The sequence below is a fragment of the Vulpes vulpes genome, chromosome 2, assembly GCF_048418805.1.
Source record: "Vulpes vulpes isolate BD-2025 chromosome 2, VulVul3, whole genome shotgun sequence".
Classification (NCBI taxonomy): Eukaryota; Metazoa; Chordata; class Mammalia; order Carnivora; family Canidae; genus Vulpes; species Vulpes vulpes.
In genome coordinates this window covers 128,117,192-128,133,139 of record NC_132781.1, presented here as the reverse complement: position 1 = coordinate 128,133,139, position 15,948 = coordinate 128,117,192, and the positions used below count along the sequence as shown (strand labels likewise).

The 15,948-nt window shown below is 38.3% G+C and overlaps 1 protein-coding gene across 3 annotated transcripts in view; it reads right to left on the bottom strand.

The window, feature by feature from the left end:
* Positions 1-4,053: 4,053 nt before the first annotated feature.
* The window catches only part of MAP3K1 (mitogen-activated protein kinase kinase kinase 1), a 78,898-nt gene continuing 67,003 nt past the window's right edge, over positions 4,054-15,948 (bottom strand). For all 3 annotated transcript variants that reach the window (XM_072749953.1, XM_072749954.1, XM_072749955.1), the window contains exons 13-20: positions 15,311-15,500; positions 13,708-14,986; positions 13,192-13,344; positions 11,530-11,692; positions 9,746-9,877; positions 8,744-8,886; positions 7,884-8,015; positions 4,054-6,661 (exon numbers count right to left, since the gene is read on the bottom strand). In XM_072749953.1, the coding sequence (XP_072606054.1) occupies positions 6,512-6,661; positions 7,884-8,015; positions 8,744-8,886; positions 9,746-9,877; positions 11,530-11,692; positions 13,192-13,344; positions 13,708-14,986; positions 15,311-15,500 (2,342 nt within the window). In that variant the 3' untranslated portion in view covers positions 4,054-6,511. The remainder of the gene's footprint in view (positions 6,662-7,883; positions 8,016-8,743; positions 8,887-9,745; positions 9,878-11,529; positions 11,693-13,191; positions 13,345-13,707; positions 14,987-15,310; positions 15,501-15,948) is intronic.

Sequence of the window (15,948 nt, the reverse complement as noted above, 5' to 3'; positions counted from 1 at the left end):
TTATCTGGACACTGCAGTTATCTCCTGACTTTGTCTCTGCTTCTTGTACCACCCTGTTTGATCTTTCTTCAAGATGCTACTAGAGTGATCTTCACAAAATTGTTTCATGCTCCTTCCTGCCAAGGATTTCTCAGTATTTCCCATCCCATCTTATTTCTCCTTCCTTCCCTTTCACCCTAGATACACCCTCATTCTCCTATTATGTCTTTATGCATGTTGAGAAATCTTCAGCAAATTGACTTTAAAGGAAAATAACATTTATTTATCTCTAAACTCGGGATCCCTGGGTGGCGCAGCGGTTTGGCGCCTGCCTTTGGCCCAGGGCGCGATCCTGGAGACTCGGGATCGAATCCCACATCAGGCTCCCGGTGCATGGAGCCTGCTTCTCCCTCTGCCTATGTCTCTGCCTCTCTCTCTCTCTCTCTCACTGTGTGCCTATCATAAATAGAAAATAAAAAAAAAATTTATCTCTAAACTATAACAGGAATGTCAGCATTGTCAGAAAAGCTACTTTGGGGTGTGATGGCTTTGCCTTTTCTACCGTCAGGCTATCCTCGTTTTATCTCTGCGTGGCTGGCAAACTATGAGGGCCATGAGGCGTGGGCTACAGTGACTCCAGCGTGGCTACAAGGTGATGAGACTGGCTTCAGTCACGGATGGAGTTCTTTCTTCACATAATACAGACAGAATATCTGTTGTCAAATAAAATTCACGACAACTGTATCACGGTGATGATGGCGTATTTGAATGCTACATATGCATAACTTGCTACCTGATGATGAGGCTCGTGGTAAACATTTCACATTAGTGCATATAATTAGACATCAGTTCTCTCTTCAGAGGTTTCTTCTCTAGCATCAATGATCAGCATCTCCACTTTCCCCTCTTCTTACAGCTCTTAGAAGTCAAAGTCCTGGATTCACTTTTCCAAAGCCGAGATTCTCTTCCAATATTCTACTTTTGTTTTATAAGTCTGGACTAAGGTCAGATCAGAACGTGGTTGGCCACACAGGTCAGATCTAGCATATGAGTTCTGTTAGCCTATAATTACTAATCCAAATTTTAAATTAGTTTCTCCCAGTGTTTAAATACCAGAAAACTGTAGATAAAATATAGATTTCCAGTTTCTTTTAAAAATTTAAAGGCTTGGGCACTGTTATTTTTTTTTCTTCCCATTCCAACATGGCAAGCATGGACCTTGAACCTGAGTTTAGCTTGGACTGTCAGACTGGCCACACACCCTACTAAGGACACCTCTAGCCACACAGGTATTTAAGTGTGGAACCTTTGTGTCACTCATGCACTCATACAAACATATATTGTGCATCCAACGTGCCTGGCAATGTTCTAGGCCATTTACATAGGTTCTTCACTTCATACAACACTGTCACTTTTACAGAGGCAGAAATAAATGGAGGTTCAAAAGGTCAAATGGCAAGTGGCAGAGCCAGATTTGACCCAGGGTATGTTTCATGCTCTGTGGTTTCCAGGTCCATCTTTATGACCTACTTTAAAAGGCCCATCCTTTCCTCCTTTATGTCAATTCAACCTGAGTTTTTTGCTTACAATCAAGAAAGGAGAAACCTAAAAATTGCAGATATGGTCCTTTTACACAATTATTAATGCCATTTAAATAGAATCAAAGAACAATAGAATTTAATTCCTATAAGGCAAAAACCTGTTCTCAAAGGTATTGTTTTCTGGAAATGACAGAAGTATACACTTTAATAGTAATATCTAGAGCCTGTTTAAAAGATGCACATTTTGGGGGGTGCCTGGGTGGCTAAGTTGGTTAAGCATCCGACTCTTGATTTCAGCTCTGGTCATGATCTCAGGGTTGTGAGATAGAGCCCCACATCAAGGTCTGCACTGGGCATGGAACCTGCTTATGATTCTCTCTCTCTCTCTCTCTCTCTCTCTCCCTCCCCCCCACCCCACGACCTCCCTGTGCCTCATCTCTGCTCCCCCTCCTCTCTTAAAAAAAGATGCGCATTTTCAAATTATACAGAAACTTTAAAACAAAATGCTGTCTGAACTCACACTTACTCCATGATATTACCTATTTTGTAGGGTTAATTCATCTTGTTTCTGATTAAGTTTGATCCTGTGAGAAATGACTACTGGCAGAAAAATGAAGAATAAAGTGGAAATGAGTACACAAGCACAGGTACAATCTAAGACTGAAACTGTGGGGCAGGCCAAGGGAGCTCCCTGTTGTAGCTTATGTTGCAGAATGATTGAAATTGGCTCATTTCTGCATTTGTGAAATGGAGTATAATCACTGTGTTCTAAGGTTTGCCTGACAAATACTTGCTAGTGAGTAATTCTTCATTCCTCTTCTAATCAGTTTAACATAAGAGGGCAGTTTTTATTGTTTTTTCAATTCCATACAATATAAAAAGAGTTGTGTGGATGGAGTCAGTTAAGTTTAATCTATACTGCCTTGGAATAGTAGTAGTATTTATGTGAAAGTACGTAACATACCAAGTCATATAAGGTAGACTGTTCGAAGAGTTATAATTTTCACTTAAGATTTAAAAGAAAAACAAAATTTTTTGGAAGAGCTTTTCTTCTGGTCAAAAAGCCCTTAGATGTTGATAGTGGGGGGGAGGCTGTGAGTAATGGGGCCAGAAGGCATATGGGTAATCTCTGAATCTTCTGCTCAGTTTTACTGTAAACCTAAAACTGTTCTAAAAACTAAAGTATATCGTATACATATGCTGCAATATGTATAATACAACTTTTATATATACATGTAAGATGGTTTTAAAAAAAAATATGTGGAACAAATATGTATTAAAGCCCACAGGTAAATGGGAACAAAGGCAGTCCAGCAGGGGTTGGGGCCATGCAGGGAAGGAAGCCTGATGGGCATCAGGAAGATTGGCTACTCAGGGGGTTAGGGGGAGGACTTGAAGAGATTAAGATCCATATATATGAATATATCTTGATATATATATCTTGATATATATATATGGATATATCATATATATATATTGAACAGATCCATATATTGGATCTTAATATATGGATCTTAATATACCATATATTGAGGCACATGGGGGTCAGGGTTTTTGTTTAGGGAAGTGTTAAAAATATGGAATGAGGGGAAGCTTGAATGAAGAACCCTAGTGGTGGTAAATTGAAATTAGATTGGTATGAACTCATGGTTTGTGTATGTATGTATATTTCTCATCTGTGCACAAGAGAAACTACTTGGAATATATATAGTAGTTTTGTCTACCAGGAAGGTGTGGGAGCCAGTGACAAAGGCACACCCAAGAGCAATGAATACTGGTGGCTTGCCAGTTGGGACACAGAAGCTAGCTTTCAAGAGGCATCCAATGGCCGAGAATGACAATTTGAGCAAATACATGATGACAGTAATGGATTTTCTCTCACTGAATAGGAATCCACAAATCCATTGTTATATAAATGAATAATAAGTGGGAGAAGAGGAAGCTCTTCTTTATAGCAAACTGTCCATTAATAAAATACAGAAAGAATGCAAGAACTAGAAAATCAGCAATTGGCAAGTGTCAGAGTAGTAATTCAGAATTCAGGAAAGCTAAGAGCAGAGGGCTAAAGTTGAATGAAGAACAAACTACATAGTCTCAAAGTATCATCTCTGCACAATACTTAATATAAAGCTAGATATTATGAAGGGAAACAGTAACTTGATAGTGGTGAGTGAGGCCTACTCAGATGATCACCGTATCACCAGCACTGGCACAGATTGGCTTTGGAGCGCCTCCTGGTAAGACACACCAAGAAGAGCACAGCGTCACCCCTCCCACATTCCGGTCACAAACTCATACTCTGAATCCAGGCATGAGGAAGCACCAAACTCCAGTGAAGGACCTCTATAAAACATTAGCCTGTAATCTTAAAAAATATTAAGGTCCTGAAGGTCAAGAAAAAACTGAGGAGTGAGTCTGGACTGAATGAAACTGAAGAAACTTGACAAGTAGGAGGAACATATGATCTTGGTCTGGATCCTTTAGCTATACAGGACATAACTGGGCACCTGGCAAAATAAACAAAATTCCAACCTTTGTTCAAAAACTTTTATTTACTATAAAGACAAACACCAAAATAGGTACAAATACTATAAAATTGGTTCAATGGGGTAAAAATTTTAATTAAAATATCTTGATATATTTAAAATAACAAAGGATACATTTAAGCCAAATTTTCTTAACCCAGAGATTTTTTTTGTAACATTTGCTTACACAGTAAGGTGCTAATAGAAGTTAGCCCTTAAGCCCTGGAAGTCTTAGGAATCATAGTCACACAGCAAATATAATTTCATTGTGAAAGTGAACTTTGGTAGAAGAAAAATCTATAGGACACCTGAGGTAGTAGAACCTGGAATAAACAGCAGTAGACATTATTTACAACTTGAGTACCAAATAACATTAAGAACACAAAAATAATTACACAATACAATTTTCAGTCCAGCTTTGATCCAAAGAAAATAAGATTATATCACATTTGCATTGAAAACAAAACAAAACACAAAACACCACAATTACCAGCAAGCTGAGGGAACTGCAAACAAACTCAAACAATGGATTTGGACATCTAGAGGCAGTTTGAGTTTGAAATGTGGTGGGCATGGTGATCTACAAAGTAATACTGATTAGCTGAGGTTCCTCAGTTTATACAGTTTACATTTCTGTCAGACACAGTATTAATCTGACCAGTGATCTTCCAGTACATAAAATGGCAAGAGTGCATCCATTAAAGCTTGCACATGAGAAACTCGGAAACAATCTTATTAGGGTTGTGAAAATTCTAAGTAGTCACACACACAAAAAAAGAAGAAAATAAAAAAAAGACAGTCAAGTACAACACATTTAGAGCTACCAAACTTCACATTTCGGTACTATTTTTAACTCTTCAAATATTGCCAATCTTCCAAAACAAAGGAATGTAAAATTTCACTAAGAGACACATTCACATAAAAAAAAACCTGCTTTTTAAAAATTATATGCAATATATCCTTGTAAACTTATCTTGTAACTTATTTTACTTCCAATTTGTGATGTACATTTAAAATGTACTCTATATAGCTTATTTAGTTTATCCTGAGTCTTTGAGAATAACCAATTCTGTTTCACTCTGCAATAATTCAACTGGCTTCTGAAGAGTTAAAACTTAACATCTCAAAAAGTTGTATTAAATATTTAATCAGTACTTGATTTAAAAGACTTACAAAAAGATAAAAGAGCTGCCATTTTCCTTCAGGATTCCATGCATCTGAATTCAACTCAGATGAAAACCAGTAGATAATTGGGCAAAATCCTATAATTAGTGTGTAAGTGAAATTCAATTTCACTTTTCTTTCTGATCATGTTTTCAAAGTTACAAGCAAATTTATTTTGTAAAAACACTATTACTCATTGGTAGTTGAGTCATTAGTTAATTTTCCTTTAAGTATCAGCCAGGCCTACTGTAAGGAGATGATGCATGGTAGAAGGAAAATAGCAGTTTAATAATATTATTAGTGGTGATGATGAACAATGGATTGTTACATACAAAGTAAGACTTCAGTGGTGTGAAGTTTCCTACAAAAGAAACCAATACATTAAAAAAAAACAATTTCAAGGTAATCTTGATCTTGGTTGTGAGCTGCATCACAGAGAATGTTGATTTTCACTTAATTTATATTTAACCTGCATGAAAAGAGCAGTGACTGACTCAGTGAAGGTAGTATTTTATTATATTCCAATTTTTAAAACAAACAAAATTAAATCTGTATTAAAACAAAAAAACCTCTTGCAATAGCAAGATATTTAATAAACCCTAGTTCACACCTAGTTCTATTTTTTTTTTCTGGTTTGAAAAGATCACCTTTCCCTGAATATTAAACAAAATGAAGGTAAAATGAAAATATAGAACCATAATTTCCAAAAACGAAATGAATGGGCCAACAGTAAAATGCACAGTGAACCACAACTGCCCAGGAATTTAAAAAATAAAGGTCAATTGTGGTTCATAAAGAAGTTATCAACTTTTAAAAATATATTTACTGCTACTTATAGCATATTCTGACCTAAAAGAGGCAGATACTGATTTATAGCCAGTGACAAAAAAAAAAACTGAACGGAATTGTAGAACCCCCTGCTTGTCATCACGATATGGAAGAAAAATTGAAACATTAAAATAGATCCTGAGCCCCTCAGCTGCTAATATTGCTGAAAAAGTGCTCCAAAAAAACCAAAATATGCTTGTTAGTCATGCAAAACTTCGTTGCTTTCCTGTTTACCTATGGCCAGTTCTTTGAAAGGCACGGTTTACAGTTTGTGCACAAATTGTGGACTTTTGCATACTAAGCTTAGGTACAGATCATGATTTGTCAATCACATACTTAGGTAAGGGTTCCCCACTGGTCTTGTTCATAGCTGTTCAGTGGCATGAAGGCCAGCAGATTATCAGCGTGGTTCCCCACAAAAGTTTTGCTCTCGTTGAGCATCCTGTCTCCATTATAGTTTATTTGTATAATTGGCTACCATGTAGTACGGAAGACCGGATGCTTCAGTAGCTCTCTTGACGGGGGTCTGTCCTGAGGTTGAAGTTCTAAACACCGAAGAGCCACATCTCGTAAACCAGGAGACAAATGTGAGGGGATTGATGGAGCAGTCGTCGCACTTGCAATCTGTAAGAAAAACCACCAGCGTGTTTAAACTTTCCACAATAGGAGCTTCTGATCTAGAAGTACACGTGCATCCTGTACATAGAAGAACTGAAGCTGAAATTGGTGGACTTGCTTCCTGACAGGGAGTCTCTGGAAAAACTCACCCACTGGATGGGAGGCTTCCTCTAAGAATCTTCAAATTTTAGGATTTCAGAATTTAATCAAACACATCCTGAGCAGATGAATCTATGGTTTTCCTTTCCTTGTCTCAAATGAACATGACTAAGTACATCAAAATGATTAGACAGGTAAAGTATTCACTTCATACTGTATGCTCTCCTCATACTCTGCAGTGTGATGGTTTGTCATCCTTGCTTCATCATACATGTTCTATTATTCAGCACAGAGAGCTATACAAAGCTACTGAGACCACACCTGGCCAGTCCGCTTAGTACATCAGAAACTCAACTGCACAGAATGGGGAAGGTATGGAAGTGTGGGAAGGACTGGTGGAGGTGCTGGGAGGTACTGAGGTACTGGTGCACTGGATTTCGAGTTACTCAGGCCCAGAGATTTTATTCCCATAATAATCCCATGAAGTAGATGCTGTAATTATACTCGTTTTATAACCAAGAAAACAGAGGGCAGATGGAGTCATTTCCCGAGTCACATGGCTTTTTAAGTTTAAAGGCTGGAACCACCGTTTGAAATCAGGTCTGTATCATTCCAGAGCCTGAGTTTTTAACTGGCACATGTCTGGATCAAAAGCTAAAAATCTAAACTACTATACTTTTCTCCGCTGGAAATGGACAGAATGGATTTGAGAGTTGTCAGAAAGGTAGAACAGACGGGATTTGGTACCTCACTCGTGTAAATTTTTTAAATACAGAAAATAGTAAATCAGATTTTAAAGATTTGTGGATTGTGTCCATAAAGAGCTCTACATTTTTACATTTGAAAGTTGGATATACTTACGTACATATTTCACCTAAGAACAATGATTCATTATTTGCTAACTCATTGTTCGAAGTGACTTTATAGAGCCTAACTATTTGAAAAACGAGGACCGACTGTACATGTCACCAACATTCATCACACCGTATGAATTCCGAGAGATACATATATGCATATTTATTTCAAGGAGGATACATGCTTTGACATTAGATTGAGAGTTAAGGGGAACCCATGAAAATCTGCCTCCTGCCAATTACAGCAGAAAAAGTAATTTTTATATTATAGTTACCTTAAATATCAAAGCAAGATGATTGGAGTGTTTTTCTGCATTCCAAGGTGGTTTAGCACAAGCCATTTCTATAATAGCACAGCCAACACTCCATACATCACAGCTCCTACCATACTGCTGACCTCTTAGTACCTAAAATAGTTAATTTAGAAATATGACTCATTAACAAAAGAGAAAAATATTCTGTAGTCATGTATTCTAGGTTTTATTTCAGACCAAAACAATGGTACAGACAGCAACTCCATGGACTACCTTGATGTCTCATTTATTTCATTAACAAGCTTAATCTCCTACGTGGCACAAAAGTACTTTGGAGAATTGTGAGATTCTGAAAAGGAGTCAGATCACAGAATATCCAAGCAGCCCCTGTGTACTTAAAGTCACTGTGGGGCCAGAGGACAACCAATTATCACTACATATAAACATGAAGAGTGTGGAACACAACTGAAGAAGCCTGATTCAGAACAGCAATACTATGTGAAATTTCTTCACTACTGTGAAGACTAGCTTCTGTGTGCTCATCTCCCTTTGGAATAGAGAGAGAGCAATTGTTAAGATTTTTAATTATGTGTACTTTGGGCATACTACAAAACAAGTAGTACAACTACCCCAAAATTCTCTGTTGGCAATGGTCTTATAAGCAAGTCTACTAAAGCCTGCTCTTTTAGAATTTTGTCAAGACAAAGATGGAAAGTCAGGGATTAAGAGTCTGAAATCAAGGATATCATTAAAACCTTATTTTAGAGCCATAATCTTCTCATTGGTAAGCACATACGGAACAACACTGCAACCTAAGTTGCTATAATTCTGTCACATGGAAAGCCAGCTACTTTGCCATCACATTCACAGCTGCTTCTCACCTCAGGTGCCATAAATGCAATTGTTCCCAATAACTGTCCCTGAAACTCTCCTGCACCAGTTCCTTTTGATGCCAACCTGGCTGCAGCTCCAAAATCTGCAATTCTCAGTCTCTGACCTGTGCTGTCAATTAGCAAATTGGCACCTGTCAACAAAAAGAGCAAATGACCTTGTATGTTAAAAAACAAAAGAATAGATTCAAAACTCAGTAAAATACTACTAATGAAATAGGACAGTAACAAAGGAAGTGGGCATGGAAGGGTTCAGAGAAATCTCCCCTCTTGATTCACTTCATTCTTGCTAAAAAGGCACACAGGTATCAACAATGTGAAAATAAAATCCAAATCTTCAGAGGGAAAGATCAAAGTAACAAGGCAGAAGGAGATCAAGGCAGACATTTAATGAAATGTTACTAAGTGTTGAAAACCTTTAATGTTCCCAACAAAAATCTTCCCTCAAAGTTAAAATTTTAGTGGTTTCCATTTTAAGACAGTTCTATTGAAACATACTCACCTAGACCAATTCAAAATAGTGTAATTCCTTAATTATAACTCATAAAAGTTAATGTTATAAAATTATTTGAATACTAGTCACACATACATGTCAGAAAACAGTTATTCTTAATAAGATAAACTGCAAAAGATCTTAAAGGATTTTTCTCAAAAGAAGCTCATGATACCCCAATTATTCTAAATAAAACTAGAAACAGGAACGTTTGGGGAGGCAGTAGTAGATCATGAGACCAAGAAATCAGAATCCTGATTTTTATACCTGGTTTGCCATCAATTAGCAGTGAGACTGGAAAAATCAGTCTCTCTGAGGAAGGCAGATTTCATGACTCCAAGGTTCCTTTCACTTCTAATAATTCTAGTAATTTGAGTTACTCAGGAAAAACAATCTGATAGTTGATCTTAAGTTAGAAACTGCCAATAAAGGTCCAAGTTGTAAAACTCTCATTTGTTTTCTATTTATTGTTAGTAGGTAGTAATTAAAAGAATTCCTACCTTTGACATCTCTATGAATGATCTGGTTTTCATGGAGATAGGAAAGGCCACGAAGTAACTGTTCAGTATAGTTAATAACTACTGATTCCTTGAAGGCTCCGTATTTACTGAGCAAATGAGCCACAGATCCCCCTAGAAGACAAACATATAATACTAATTATCATAAACTTAAGCCAAAATTAAAACCGCTTATTACACTTTGGTTACATAAGCTTGCACCACAAGAGCTCACATTCACATTTGAAATGTTAAGTTTATACTCTGCATCAGAAGCGAAATGGACTTAAAAACTAACACATTCCAGTCATCTCAAAACCTGTCAAACATTTTCATCAAACTTTCACGAACTAGTTTTTTTGAAAGGTCAAGATTTCAGAAAGCTTTAAACTTAACAGTTTTGCACCAAACTATTTTTGCAATGTACAATTCACCTGTCTTTTTGATGAAGATGTATAAAATACTTTTCATAATAAGACTTAAGCTGCAGGGTAGGGCACCTGAGTGGCTCAGTCAGTTGAGCATCTGCCTTCGGCTCAGGTCATGACCCTGTGGTCCTGGGATGGAGTCCCGAGTGGGACTCCCTGCGTAGCGGGGAGCCTACTTCTCCCTCTCTTCCCCGCTTGTGCTATCTTGGTCGCTATTTCTGTGTTTCCCTCAAACACATAAAATCTTAAAAAATAAGACGTAAGTAAACAGTGCTAAACATGTTATTTAGCAGAAGGTAGAGCGAATGGAGGAGCCAGAAGATCCAGCGTTAGGTTTCATATTCTCCTGGGAATGCTCTGACCTGGGACAGGTCACAAACTCAATAAACCTCACTAAGAATTATTTATAATAGTCAATCTTATCAACGCAGCTACAACCAACATCAGGGAACATACTAAAGAATGGATATGTGAATAGAAATCCACTCTTCAAATGTAAAAAAAATCTAAGAAGTGAAACCAAGCATTTATTTGTTCTATACATCCTAAGTTACTTGTCTTACTGTATGTATGATATGATACCACATAAAACCTAGTCTGTATTTGTTCAAGCAGATAATAAGGTTCAGTTTTCTCTGTCAGTGCTAGTTGACCTACAATAAGTTTTCCAAGTTCTATCTTGATTTCATTTTTATACTGTCAAGTTAGAACATCTCTCATTGATGATGGCCGCCTGGAAAAATATGGGTCTTATACATAGCAGGTTTAAAAAAAAAAATATTCCTATAAAACAGTGCTATACAATCATTTAAAAAGAAACACTGAAAAAATCTGAAAGGTAGAGACAATATCTTATTTTTATTTAAATGTAAGACAAGGGATCCCTGGGTGGCACAGCGGTTCGGCGCCTGCCTTTGGCCCAGGGCGCGATCCTGGAGACCCGGGATCGAATCCCATGTCGGGCTCCCGGTGCATGGAGCCTGCTTCTCCCTCTGCCTGTCTCTCTACCTCTCTCTCTCTCTCTCTCTGTGACTATCATAAATAAATAATAATAAAAAAAATAAAAATAAATAAATGTAAGACAAAACGGGCAACCCAACCCTCTCAGGTTCCCTCCCTCTTTGGGAGCTTTGTAGTATCACTCTGTAAACTTTGCTGCCAATCAATCAATCAATCAATCAATGTAAGACAGAACAAAGTATTTACAGTTCATATTATGTTAGGTAGGGGTGACTTGCTTTTAGAAATTCAAACTACTTATTAAAAACAAGTGTTCATTAAACTGTTTTTCCTAAATTCAATGTCAGCCAGAAAGTTAAATTCATGTACTATCACTGGCAATTTAAAACAGGAACATACCTGCCATCCATTCAATGAAGAGATTATAATTGCTCTTCTCACATGTGGCTCCCAACATCCTAATGATGTTGGGATGATTCAAATGGCTCATCATTCTGATCTCTTCTCTTAATGCTTCCACTACTTCTTCTTGTTCAGAAGATGTATTTCTGACATATGTCACCTGTTTTAATAACCATGTTTACAAAGTTTTGAATTCTGATGAATTTCCATTTATAATTTTTACTAACAATCTGATCTGAAATGGACAAATTCAAATCAGTTTATATATTAACAGAAGTTGGCATTTTTGTTCATGGATGCAATGTAGATAATTTATTAAAAACCAAGTCAAAATCTTCTACAGAAAAGAGTCTAGCTTAAGAAGCACTGAAATAGGGAAAAAACTGGGACTTAGCCAATCCTCCAAAACTGTCTAAAGATAGAATAAGAAAAGCCTATCCGTGGAAGAACCAACAGAATTTAAAGATGAAAGTTTTAAGAATGCCTGGGTGGCTCAGTGGTTGAGCATCTGCCTTTGGCTCAGGGTGCGTGATCCCGGAGTCCTGGGATCAGGTCCCACACTGGGCTCCCGCAGGAAGCCTGTTTCTCCTTCTCCCTCTATGTCTCTGCCTCTCTGTGTCTCTCATGAATAAATAAAATCTTTAAAAAAAAATGAAAGCTTTGGGATCCCTGGGTGGCGCAGTGGTTTAGCGCCTGCCTTTGGCCCAGGGCGCGATCCTGGAGACCCGGGATCGAGTCCCATGTCAGACTCCCGGTGAATGGAGCCTGCTTCTCCCTCTGCCTGTGTCTCTGCCTCTCTCTCTCTCTCCATGTGACTATCATAAATAAATAAAAATGAAAAAAAAATTCTTTAAAAAAAATGAAAGCTTTGTTATTTATCTTCATAAACATGCTCACTAATAAAAAGTAAGCTACAGAGATCCCAAGATGATATTGCACTGGTAACACTGCTAAAAGGAGTAGGAAACCATAACTCTTGCTTATAAAAAGCACAAAAAAGACCAAGAACCTGGAGGTCCATCTTGATGTTGCATCTTATTTTTTTTTTTTTTAAGATTTTATTTATTTATTCATGAGAGACACACAGAGAGGCAGAGACACAGGCAGAGGGAGAAGCAGGCTCCATGCAGGGAGCCTGATGTGGGACTCGATCCCGAGACTCCAGGATCACGCCCTGGGCTGAAGGCAGGCACTAAACCGCTGAGCCACCCAGGGATCCCCGATGTTGCATCTTAAAATAATCATGCTTCAAGACTATATACTTTCAGGGATCATTTCTATAGTTAAAATAATCATGCTTCAGCTTTTCATTAGAATTCATGATGCTTTTAGGGGTGCCTGGGTGACTCAGTTGAGCATCTGCTTTCAGCTCAGGTCATGATCCCAGGGTCGTAGGCTTGAGTCCCGCATCAGGCTCCCTGCAGTGAGCCTGACTCTCCCTCTGCCTCCCTCTCTCTCTCTCATGAATAAATAAATAAAACCTTAAAAGAAAAAAAAGGAATTAATGATGCTTTTGGTGCTGGCAGTATTTATTTTGAAATCTGGGTTTCTGAAAATTAAAGAACCTAAAGCATATATACATAGTGACATATCCTTTTTCTTATTTGCTCATGCTTTGTTTTTATAATTTAAGTCATTATGTGCTCACTAGATTTTTACCTGTTTAACAGCCATTAAAGTTCCAGTTCCCACATCCTGAGCCTGGTAACAAGAAGAAAATGCTCCAAGGCCTATCTGCTGACCTTTCAGCCATTCAGTGTCTTCTCTGTAAGGTTGTTTTGCTTTGGTATGTCCTGGTAGAGTTTCCGGTGTCTACATATTAAATGAAAGCAATCTTTTTACTGTTAAGTTAAAAGAGGAAGAGTTTGTAAAATTAGTCTGGCAAAGTATTATTCTTGTTCAGTCTGGCTTCCCAAACCACCTATAAAGTTCTGAAGGGACAGTGCTGGTGACCAGTGTCAAAAGCAGAAGTGATCACCATTACAGAATCAATCAGAAATGCCTTTGAAATAGGCAAGTAGTGTTTGTGGTAAAGCAACGATACAAAACTGTTGTATAATTCCATGTGAAAAACTGCTTCTAATGATTAACTCATGTGAAAAGCATCATTTCTGAATTAGATTTCTTTTAGCTTGCTCCAAGGAAATTCTCTAATCTCTTCAAGACTATACTTACATCCTGTTGAATAATGATGATATCTTCTCCATTTTCAACCTGTAGTTGAGGAACTATGGGGAGGGCATCCTGAGACGCTGACATTGCCATGGCAATTGCTAAAGCTTCTTCTTCTTCAGCTTCCATCTTTTCTTTGCATTTCTGATTATGATTCACATCATCTTTGTAGGTATCATCATTTTCATCCTTTTCAGGAGAGAGGACAGCAACTTCTGACTTAAAAGTTACTGTCGTGTCACTTGAAGGCATGGATGCTTCAAGAAGGTCCTCAATACTAGAGTTGAGTTCTGTGTTGACATCTAACCTGCATTTCTCTTCTACTGGGGTGAACACTGTCTCATCACTGGGTATAAGAGCATTACTACTATTGCTGCTGCTGCCAAAGCTGTCATCACATTTGGAAGTACTGTTCAGATCAAGTGTCATGTTATTCTTTGAGGCATCTCCCTGTTTACTTGTATTACCTGGGGTAGGTCGAGATGGCTTTGGCCTGTGTATATTACTAGAGGGCAGGGGTCTTGATTGAGTAAAAATGGGGGAAAGTTTATCTGAGTCTCTGTTTTCGGAACAGTTTCTCTGGAACTGTAGAGAAAACTTGCGCTGTGTTTGAGGAGATGCAGAAGGTATTTTGCAGGGAGTGAATCCCTGAGGTCTATGCTTAGAGACCTCTGTTCCAGTGCCAGGTGGTGCAGATGGGGCAGATGAAGGAGGAGTTGACAAGGGTGGAAACATTAACGGGGAATGATGAGATAAAGGAGAGGAGTTCAAACACTGACTGTGCGGTCTGCCTTTTGTTTGAACCATTGGCTTTGGTTGCTCCATTGTTGAACTGGGAAGTCCTACAGAAATGCTGCCCAGTCTGTCAGTAATGTCCTCTGAATTGGCACTCAGTTTTGTAGCACACAGTCCTTTTCCAGTTTTCTCTAAATGGTCTGTACGCTCAAGGGGGCTGTTCTCTGTGGCTTCTGGATAGCTGGTGGGGACAGATGCCTGCAAAAAGCTGTCATGTCGATCATCCAAAGTGTCTCCTATGCCCAGATGGATGGCCTCAGCGATTTCCACCTCATCTGCAATAGCCATCAAACGACGACGCATCCTGGTAAAATGAGTGGAACTGGAAACATTCAGCATTTCTAATAGTTTTGAAAATACGTGGGGTACTGCAGTAACCATTCTTGCAGAACTCAAATATATCCTTCGGGAGAGTTTACCAACCATTGAGTGGGAATTATCAATGGACTGCAAAGCAAAGGTTAAGAGGGACAGCAGCTTTTTATACCTGAAAGAAAAAAAGACACATTCAATTACTAGACAAGTCAAAATTACTGCAAAATGTACGCAAATAAAAAGAAGGTACTACTTTAAAGCGTATACATTTAAAAATGTCATTTCAGAACAAAGGATTGATAATTTTTTGGGGAGGATCTATAAATTTTTAATTAGCCTAGACTTGAGGTTTTTATGTCAATTGAAGATTAAGGTATTAGTAACTTATATATGCTCTGTAGTTTGAGTCTTTCATAAATCTAATGTGTCTTTCTTAGGGGGTAGGGATGGGGCAGGAAGGAAGAACAAAGTAATCTATTTGCAGAAGAAAAATTACCTGACTTCAACAGGCTCAGCTTGTGAAACATCAGTACTGACAATATGAGGGTAAAATTCAGCAGGAAATTCCAACAGCAGTCTGTCTACAAGACAAAGGCGGCCCAGGAGTTCTTGCCAGTTGTTTGACTCAGTTTGGTTTCCAAGAATACAACTTAAGACGTAATCAACGCCACCAATACCAATGGATCCTATGAAAAGGAAAGTAAAAATAACTGAAAAACAGTGATATTAAAATCTAAAACAGGGACGCCTGGGTGGCTCAGCAGTTGAGCACCTGCCTTCGGCCCAGGGTATGATCCTGGAGTCCCAGGATCGAGTCCTGCATCGGGCTCCCTGCATGGGAGCCTGCTTCTCTCTCTGCGTCTCTCATGAATAAATAAATAAAATCTAAAACAAAACATCAAAAGAGCATAATGCCAAGAATAATACTCTAATTATATTTATTTTAAGATTTCCTTAGAGGCACCTGGGTGGTTCAGTCAGTTAAGCATCCTACTCTTTATTTCGGCTCAGGTCATGGTCTCAGGGTCCTGGGATCAAGCCCTGTGTTTGGCTCTGCACTCAGTGGGGAGTCTGCTCCCTCTCCTGCTGCCCTTCCCTCTATATGCATGTACACACATGTGCGCACGTGCCCCC